This window comes from Pistacia vera, unplaced genomic scaffold (genome assembly GCF_008641045.1).
Source record: "Pistacia vera cultivar Batoury unplaced genomic scaffold, PisVer_v2 Contig754, whole genome shotgun sequence".
Classification (NCBI taxonomy): Eukaryota; Viridiplantae; Streptophyta; class Magnoliopsida; order Sapindales; family Anacardiaceae; genus Pistacia; species Pistacia vera.
Genome location: NW_022196617.1, coordinates 796638 through 806594, shown reverse-complemented (window position 1 = coordinate 806594; position 9957 = coordinate 796638). Strand labels below are relative to the sequence as shown.

At 35.3% G+C, this 9957-nt stretch overlaps 1 protein-coding gene across 3 annotated transcripts; it reads right to left on the bottom strand.

The window, feature by feature from the left end:
* Nucleotides 1-255: 255 nt before the first annotated feature.
* LOC116115858 (serine/threonine protein phosphatase 2A 55 kDa regulatory subunit B beta isoform) lies at nt 256-8945 on the bottom strand. Of its 3 annotated transcripts, XR_004125734.1 has the most exons (15): nt 8657-8945; nt 6371-6474; nt 6160-6258; nt 5931-6050; nt 4781-4990; nt 4222-4313; nt 3362-3480; nt 2744-2867; nt 2438-2561; nt 1916-1984; nt 1723-1814; nt 1561-1638; nt 1409-1476; nt 921-1274; nt 256-314 (listed from the first exon to the last, which is right to left on the bottom strand). XR_004125734.1 is itself a non-coding variant. In XM_031401985.1 (14 exons), exons 1-14 carry the CDS (start codon nt 8760-8762, stop codon nt 1138-1140), a joined length of 1542 nt encoding a protein of 513 aa, XP_031257845.1. In that variant the 5' UTR covers nt 8763-8945; the 3' UTR covers nt 542-1137. The 3 variants fall into 3 exon arrangements, 2 of the variants coding, with proteins under 2 accessions (XP_031257845.1, XP_031257846.1); XM_031401985.1 differs by lacking the exon at nt 256-314 and having other exon boundaries at nt 542-1274; XM_031401986.1 differs by lacking the exon at nt 256-314 and having other exon boundaries at nt 542-1274; nt 4784-4990.
* Between the last annotated feature and the right edge of the window lie 1012 nt (nt 8946-9957).

The following is a 9957-nucleotide window of genomic DNA, read 5'->3' as shown; positions in this document are numbered from 1 at the left end:
CATTTATGCACCACCTCAGCAGCCCAATAGGCTAGCCGAAGGATGATCACACAGGCCCAGTTCATGAGATCAACCACAGTCGCATTTTGTGGGTTCCACTTAATCTTGATTAACGGTCAAGCATAGAAATGGATATGGCCGTTTGATTGATGGAGCTTAATTTCATCGATTAAAAGTTTAAGCAGGTTTAGAATTTCAGGATTTGAAGCAAATCGTCTACAATGAATGGACAAACAGTAAAAGCAGAGAGACAAATGGGAAGAACATCATTTCCTTACTATATAAGCGTTGGCTCATCATGGCTCAAAAGTATTCTGAAGAAAAAAAAACAAAAGTTTCAAGAACAAGTTTACAGAAGTACAATGCAAAATCTACATTTTTTTTTTCCAGGACGACAAAAGTTATGACCAAAAAAATGAACAAGAAAAGCAAACAGAGAAGCAATAATCTTAACCCTAGCGGCACGTCCCACCAAAGACTTGATGAAGCCTGGAAAATTTGAATCAGAAGTCATTTGGAAAAACCTAGTGACAAAGAATGAGGAAAGAAAAACAGAGGCTACATTTATCTTAGAACTAAAGGGTTATGTTCCAAACACAACAAAGAATCAATAAAAAAATGATGCACTGCAAGTTTTCAACAGCTCCTTCCCACCAAGATTTGTAAAAAAAATGAAAAAAAAGAAAAAAAAAAAAAAAAACTACATTTACCTTAAACCTAGTGGCAAATATTGAACATCCTTTAGTTTTTGTTGTAGGAGAGCTACAATCACATTTTTCTTCTTGGACTTCGACCCAACACAATTTTAAAACATAACTGCATCTACTATTTTACCAGGAGATGCGCAAAACAGAAAAAGGAAGAAGGAATTTGGGGGCTTGGGAAGAGGAATTAAGTAAAAAGAGAATCAAGCTGCCCACCCGGGAACAAAATCAGGTAGCTTCCTCGTGGATTCTGTGACAGCCATTTCACAACCTTCCTACTATAGCATGTGCTACAGAGTTAAGGGGCACTTGCGCCAGTGTGACGATTTTATGTAGCCTCCAGTTCACTGGTTGGTGGGAAAGGGAAAAGAAGCCTTCTCCGACAGCAACCCAAAAAAGTTAACCAAGAAATACATTTCTTCCCGCACCATCTTTATGCATAGTACATGTACAAGCTGTTTGCAGCAGCACAAGCAATTGAGTTTTCAGTTGGGTGCCATGCTAGGTGGAGCAACTTTGTCGTGAAATCAAAAGAATTTCCATTTGCATCAACTCCAGGACTGTCTGCTCCTGTTACAGTCCCCCAATCCACAGAATAATCAAATTCTAGGAAAGATAACAAAAGTAAATGACGGAGAGATGAAAAAAAGAAGTCCAATTCACTTTAAAATTTGGAACAAAAGAAACTATGAAGTTAAACTTACCTCGTCTGACAACACGTGTTATACTGCTAAGGGATCTGGAAGGCCTTGAAGGTGTTTGAACTTGTCTCCTATAACAGCATATTAAAATTTATATCCTGTAGTGTTTTTACATAAATCCTCAGTTATGCTATTCTTATTGATATCTAAATTACCTCATTGGATTTTTGCTGGCCTCCAACGTTGCTGCTTCAGTACTTCCCGGTGCACAACCAAACACACGGAATAGATTGCTGTGATGATAGTTACAAAATATCAATATGAAGTCCAGGGGTTCTCACAGCAATGAAACGGTGAATTTATACACAAAAACGTACCTGTAAGAACCTGTTGCTACTCGCAATCCATCACCACTTAGGCAACACTCGAATTTATCAAAGATTGAATCATTTTCATATAAATCACACAGCTGGAAACAAAAAAGAAAAGTTTAATCACAATAGACACAGGAAGAGAAAAAAAAAAGCGCAACGTATTGGGTTTGGTTTTGTCCAGAGATAAAATCCTCACCTTAGGTCTTAAATATTCATGAACCTGGAAAGTTGCAACAGGACCTGAATCCATGTTAATATCCCACAACTGCCAAAGAAGTAAAACACTCAAGTTAAAACCAGGAAAAAGTTTATGCAAGTTGCCAAAAAATCTGACAAGTCACATGTGTGCAAAAAGCTAGTCCTTGGAGAAACGCTCAAACTAGTGTTGAGATACAGATGAAGAATAAAACATACAGAAAATATTGTTGGACATGACAATACAGACACAACTAAACAAAACATGTGACCTATAGCTTAGAGCTTTTGATGTGAAAGCAAGGATGTAACTGATCATAATAATAGGAGTACAAAGGAAAACCACTAACAGCCAGGACAAAGGCTCGAAAAAGTAGCATTCAAAGAGAGCATTATGGTCACAATATCAGTAACACAATGAGCAGATAACACAAAATATTATTTGCAATTATGAAATGCAAGTAAAAAACATAGACAAAAATCCCTGAAATGCAAGTAAAAAACATAGACAAAAATCCCTAACCTTAAGAGTCATGTAGTCACGACTAAGTATATATCTTCCGTCCTTTGCAAATTTAATATCTGAGATTGAAGCAATTATCTCTGTGAAAAATGATCTAGAACCAGGCGCCTCTTGTTCCTCAAATCTGTGTACAAAGCATATTAGAGGAAACTGGAAGCAAATTTCTATCATATCCAATAAAATAACTGAAGAGATGCTTTTCCCTGTCTTCCATGAGTAAATGTGTCCAAGCCAATGAAATATCCACTTTTTTTCCCTTCTAGCACAGATGACATTCAAAAAACAAAAACCAACTGAACCACTTACAATTTAGCATGAGAATCACATAAAGCCGATTGTCGCAAATCAATAAGCCGTATTGAGCCTTTAGAACTGCTATATGCTAACGTATTACAATGGGTAGGGTGGAATTCTGCTGATGTTATCACCTCTGCAAAAACAAATAAAAATGGGTAAAAGGTTTCAGCAAGACATCAGTAAAAAAAAAGCATGAACTTAAAAACAAACAATAAAACAAGCAAACCAAAGAAAGAGGGAAAAGAATAGAAAGTTAATAAGGAAATCTATGGAAAAAGAAATGTTAAAAAAAAAAAAAAAGTTTGGCTAGTACAGTGGAAACCAGATTATTCAGGCCTAGCACAAACCAGCTAGCCTGATCAACTCAGTTTCCTACACAAATTCCAACAATCGCCAATTTAGTCCCCAAAGAATTTTAAAAAAAGGACAGGAACAGCGTGAAAAATGTCCAAAAATATGCACAGACAAGAGACACACATGAAAAGGCACAGGGTGAGGACACGAGAAGAAACAAAAGCTTCCATGACAAATCAAAGTACCAGAAATCATATTTCATCAGATCAGAATCCAATAGGAAACCACTGTGAGAAAAAATTCAATACTACCCTAAATACCAAGATATTTTACCAGTTAGATCCTCCATGTTTGCAGGCTTGACATCAACAATATTAAAACTCTGATTGCTAATTTCCAAGTTCCAAAGATTGATGCGCAGGTCATCAGCTGATATAAATGTTTCACCATCACTGTAGTGCAAGACAGAAAGAGGATCAGTATAATCATTCAATCCAATGCCAATAATGAGAGGGGAAGCACACATCACATAATATAACATGCTAGAAAGAGTCAATTCACTACATCGAATGAAGAGGTAAATTTGATGTTCTAAAGAACAAAATAGTGAAAGAATACCCTCAAAGAATGCCCCAATATAAACTCTGAACGACTGAAGTTACTAGCATCAATATTCAAAGATTTAGAAAGGTCAAGCGATTTCTAGGCATCAAAAAGTACATATTGTATATTGGAACATAGAGAGGAAAGAAAAGTAGAGGAAGGCCAGCGACTCCCAGTCCATTTAACATCTTACAAAATACCAGCAGACTTTGAATTTTTTTTATCTGGCTATCCAAACTGCTGAACTCAAGCTCAAATCCTGACCTCATAGAAAAGAAAGGAGCCCTAAGCTAATAATTAAAAAAAATCTAAAATCAAGCAACAAGATACCATGAATAAGTTTAGCTGTTATCACTTGATACTCTTTTCTACGGAAAAAATTTAGTGAATTCTATGTTATGAACGAAAAAGCAAAGGAATTGAAGCACTAATTAGTTATTAATAAGATTTAAACCTAAGACACATCTCAACACCACTTCCATTGCATGTATCTTCCGAGATTAAGCCAATAAAACATTCCAAATGTAAAGCATACAGACTAAAACATCTTCAGAAAGAGTTACAAACTAAATAATATGAGATAAATTTACCTATTGTTTGAGATAGAATTGATATGATAGTCATGAGCATGAGCATATACCCTTCGGCATCTAGCCATTAGGCTAATCTCGTTGCTAGTTACCTGAATAAAAGTTTGAGTCAGTATTGTATGTAATACAACAAGCAGTTCACCGATTGACAACAATAATGGTTATCCAACATGATTTTTTTTTTTCCATTACTAATTAATAAAAGTATTGAAAAAGTAGCATACTCGAGGTGATAAAATCATAAAAAACATATGAAGCTAAGCTAATCACACAGATCATTGATCCACGCCTACCTCAGTTGCAGATTTAAGCCCAAAACTAATTCATTAATATAATGCACTTTATGTAAGGAAAGGCTTTTGCAGGAGTAACTCCTGATTCCCAAGTCTTTTCTTCAGCTTAATTTAACTTTTTAAATGCTGACACATGTTTTTAGGTATGATAAAAATGGCAAAACTGATCCCCCCCAAGAATAACTGGAGCAGTTTAAGTTGCAGAAAATTACACCAATTCTAGATTTATAATCACAGGAAGGAGAATGGACTGGGCTGAGTACAACTACCGTCGGTAAACGTAGTGAAGGAATGCCCCCAGGTGGAATCGAAAATTCATTGCTCAGAGAACTATATGATTTGTCCAGACATCCACCATTTGCAAGATATGGTTTAGGGCTACTAGCATTACTTGAACTAGCAACACTTCCATTTGCTACAGCTTTCAAAGGGTCCAAATTCATGTCAGAAATTTTCTTGACCTTCTTTTCCTGTACCTGTTCAACTCAGACAGATATTGCTAATAAATAAGTAGGCGTAGGGCATAAGCATGCATATACTAGTGTCAAAATATACATGCTTGAAAAATGATCAAACAATAGAAAATGAAAAAAGAATGCGAAAAAATAAGTTAAAAGAAAAGCTGGTGAGAATGAATAAAATTGAAGGTGATACCCTACTTAAATTAAATATTCCTATCACAGTACATCCAGCAGCCTGAAGCTTCAGTAAAAGAATATTAATATAAAGCAATGATGTACACTAGTAACCCAGTCTAGCAAGATTCCAAGCAAACCTCCCTGCAGCTTATACACCTATGTGATCCAAATTCTCATGCACTGATACATTCCCCTTCATAAAGTCTAACACCACATTTTATGCAAGTAACTTCAATCATGTTGCAATACTTTTACAGGAAACTAAACAAAACAATTTTGAATGAAAAGGATATACAAGTGAATCTGCTGTCTGCATAGGAATCAAAGGAATGTTGCTTTTCTATCCACCGTAAGTATTCAAGTACAAAAGCTTTCAATTGTGCAGTTGACAGGTTATAAACTTAGAATCCCTCCAAAAGAACAAGCCCCAGAGAAAACAAAGATACAGAAAACCCACTACATGCAACAAATCTAAACATCAAGGCTCCCAGTGCATGCAAGTTATATTAACTTGAAAACACATGACCATGGATAACAGGTAACCCAAAAATGTGGAGTCGTCAAACTGGATATTCAAGTAGAACAATTGCATGTACTGCTTACATTATATCATACATGAATAAGCAGATACAAAAAGCGGTGGTTTTAGATGCCATATTCCAATTGTTATTAAAAAAATGTCATCTTCTGCACAATCTATAAACAGATTGGGAAAAAATATAGGAAAAGAAAAAGGCAAGAGAAGTAGTTTTTGCTGTTATAAGACCATCCTCCTTACCTTCCAAAATTTGATGGTTTTATCATTAGTAGAAAGGAGAAACAGTGCACCATTGGCTGTTTGGCACCATCTGATCTTGTTGATTTTCTCCTCTATTTCCAAGCTCTTTAGATAGTCAAACTGACATTAAGAAATGCAGACACGGTATGAGTACAAACAATTCAAACTCTGCCGAGTAAACAGAGCATATATATGAATTCAAGCAAGAGTAACAAGCAAAAAAGGATACCTCAGGTTCATGGCTCTGAAACTCGGTTTTGTAACGAAATTCAGGATGCCTAGTTATTGGATAATCCATTCTCTCCAGATCCCTTCTGGATCCTCCATGCTACAAATTGCAGTATAAAATATTTTATTTGTTGTGACAAACAGCAAAAAACAAGGTAATATAACAAAATTAAATCAAAAAAATGAAGCATGAAAGGGAAGAAAGAACCCACATCCTTATTGTCTGTTCGCTCAAAGAGAACCACCCGCCCCCCACGATCACCAGTAGCAAGATGATCGCCAGATTTGTCAAATTCAATTGCTGAAATTATATCAACTGCAGAGAAAAGAAAGGCAGCCAGTTAGAGAAATCCCATCAGACCTTCCAATAAAATAAAGAAATATACAATTGCATTATGATAAGAGAAATACCATCATAATCCTTCGACCAAAATGATGAGTGTAAATTTTCTTTTGTAGGAGATATATTTGATTTACTAGGATATGTGAAAAGTTATATGCTAAAACAGCATTTGCTCAGATGAAGGCCACCTATTATACTGCAAATACAACAACTACCTTTCCTAGTCCCTAGTTATAACTTTTTGTTCATCCCCAAAATATATTTACTATATATATTCTATATATAACAACTGAAGGTTTACACCTTGACATCTCCACCGGTTGTCTGCTTTGTGTCAACTCTTTCTACATAAATACATTGTGAAAACATAATGATGCCACAAAAGAGAGTCTGGCACATTTTCCGGTTTGATAAACTACTTTATTCAAAAACTAAAACACACTATACCAAGAGCACCTGTTCTGAGGATTGCACAGTTCCTCTAGGAGATCAGTCTCAACAAATTCCTGCCTGAAGCTATTACAAGACAGTGAATAAAAATTTCCAGCTCAGTTTGACTGTTCAATAATTCTACTTAAAATATTTCCTACTACCACAATCCTTGGAAAAAGAAAAATTATAGAGATTTGACCCATGGTGGATAAGCACATGCAGGAGGAAGATTATCAACTTAATTGCATTCATCATCTACTTTCTTGAGCACAGGTCTTCAATTCTTCAATGGTTTAACATAGATATCACAGATATAGTTCTTCATCAGAACCCATCTGATGTCAATGATAGGTTTAAAATTTTACATTTTAGTCTAAGTGGTAAAAGCCCTTTAACTTCAACCAAGGGTCAATTGTTCAAATCCCTGGCAACCTACTTGAGATATACGGTATTCAACCTAAATAATCTACTCATTAATGTCTTCTAGGGCTATATCCTCCGTGAAATCTGGAATCATAGTCTACACTCAATATGTTGGCCTACAATTGTTTTGGGAATCATAATATTATTCATGATCCTTCATCACAACTTGTAGCCACTTCTTTTGGAGCCCCATTGCAGTTGATTTCTGTTCCACATTATTTTAGTTCGCTTCCACTGTCTTTTCCTTCATTGGTGATGTCTCATACAGATCACAATCCTCATTCTTGTCCAAGTACAAGATAGTAAAACCCCTTTATTTCGATTTCCACTGATGAAAGAGATTCAACGTAAAACATTATTCCCGAAACGCATATCCAGATTCTCCTCATATGTATGCTAATCAAATCAAACATGGATACAGGCTGAGGTTAAATTATGTCCATAGATTGCACCAAAAGTTATCGCTCCTTAATACATATGATATCAAGATCAGAGATGACTAATCACCACATCCATCCCGATTTCCACAGCAATGCAACAGGTTTCATAAATTGAGCTTACTCATTTATTTCCACATAGTTGTTAGTAAGCACTCAACCCAAAGTATTCTGGGCTTAAACCTTTCTTAACATGAATTAAGTTCAGTTATTGAACTACCAAAATCAAAAACTAATGAACCACTAACAAGTGCTACAACCTCAGTAGCAATGTACATATCCTTTAACCTGAATAATTACAACGGGTGACAGCTACTTAGCTGGTAATACATTCACCATTAGACAACTAACTTGAAACAAAATCCCCAAGCAGACAATAGGGAAAAAAGAACTATCTCCCATGTAGCCAGTAGGTCCTATGCATCACCAATAGTTGCATAACCAAAAAAGAGAAATCTACATGTTATCCTCATTTATAAATCAAGCTAACAAAATACGCTTACACCCATATCACAATTTCAATCAAAATTCCAAAAAATCATAACTTGATGCATGCACTACAATCCCAATGTATCAATTAACAAAACCAAACAAGATCTAAAACATAACTCACAGCTTCAACTTACAAAAACAAAGTGCATGCACTTCATTTCAACACAATACAATCAAACAAAACCAAAACCAAAACAAACCCACAAATCTAAACCCCAATTACTCAATAACCCACGATCCATTTTAGATCCAAAACCCAAAATCAAACCCTAATTGCATCAAACACAAGCTAAACCTAATAGATCCAAAACACATAATAACAACAATACCAATAAACAAATAAAACAAATCAACAAAATAAAAAAATTCACCTTCCTGGACTTCTTCCCCGGCGGTTCGCTCACCGAAGACCTGAGAGAACTTCCACTCGAGCGGCTGCGGTGGAGTCACCGTGATAACCTCTTCACCGCCGTTCATTTCTCTGTTTTGTCCCTTGTTGTTGACCCAAAGTAACCAAAATCAACGGCCAAAGCAAATCAGCAAATCGAAGATCGCATCATTACAGCACCAATGAGATTCCGATTCCTAATTCAACCATTGAACACAACACAACTCAAAACCGAAACAAAAACAAAACTTTATTATTATTATGTTGTGTTGTGTTATGTTATGTTATGTTTTTGTTGTGCCTTGGTTTTTTGCTTCTCTCTCTAGAAAATTAAAATAAAATAAAATAAAATACTTTTTGTCTTAGTTTCTCTCTCTAGGAATTTTTATTTTTATTTATTTATGAAATTTAGAAATTTGGAGTTTTTTTTTTTTTTTCCAAGGGTTAAAACGTTCTTTGGTTCTTTCTTTCTTTTCACCTTTGTTGTTTATGGCATGATATACTAGTGTCAAAATATACATGCTTGAAAAATGCAAACAATAGAAAATGAAAAAGAATGCGAAAAAATAAGTTAAAAGAAAAGCTGGTGAGAATGAATAAAATTGAAGGTGATCCCTACTTAAATTAAATATTCCTATCACAGTACATCCAGCAGCCTAGAGCTTCAGTAAAAGAATATTAATATAAAGCAATGAGTACATAGTAACCCAGTCTAGCAAGATTCCAAGCAAACCTCCCTGCAGCTTATACACCTATGTGATCCAAATCTCAGCACTGATACATTCCCCTTCATAAAGTCTAACACCACATTTTATGCAAGTAACTTCATCGTTGCAATACTTTTACAGGAAACTAAATAAAACAATTTTGAATGAAAAGGATATACAAGTGAATCTGCTGTCTGCATAGGAATCAAAGGAATGTTGCTTTTCTATCCACCGTAAGTATTCAAGTACAAAAGCTTTCAATTGTGCAGTTGACAGGTATAAACTTAGATCCTCCAAAGAACAAGCCCCAGAGAAAACAAAGATACAGAAAACCACTACATGCAACAAATCTAAACATCAAGGCTCCCAGTGCATGCAAGTATATTAACTTGAAAACACATGACCATGGATAAAGGTAACCCAAAATGTGGAGTCGTCAAACGGATATCAAGTAGAACAATTGCATGTACTGCTTACATTATATCATACATGAATAAGCAGATACAAAAAGCGGTGGTTTTAGATGCCATATTCCAATGTGTATTAAAAAATGTCATCTTCTGCACATCTATAACAG

Coding starts and splice junctions, on each gene's coding strand:
- LOC116115858 (XM_031401985.1), bottom strand. CDS start 8,762: ATGAACGGCGGTGAAGAGGTTATCACGGTGACTCCACCGCAGCCGCTC. Junction 6,051..6,159: donor TTCAGAGCCATGAACCTGAG/GTATCCTTTTTT, acceptor TCTTAATGTCAG/TTTGACTATCTAAAGAGCTT. Junction 1,275..1,408: donor AACACGTGTTGTCAGACGAG/GTAAGTTTAACT, acceptor GGACTGTAACAG/GAGCAGACAGTCCTGGAGTT.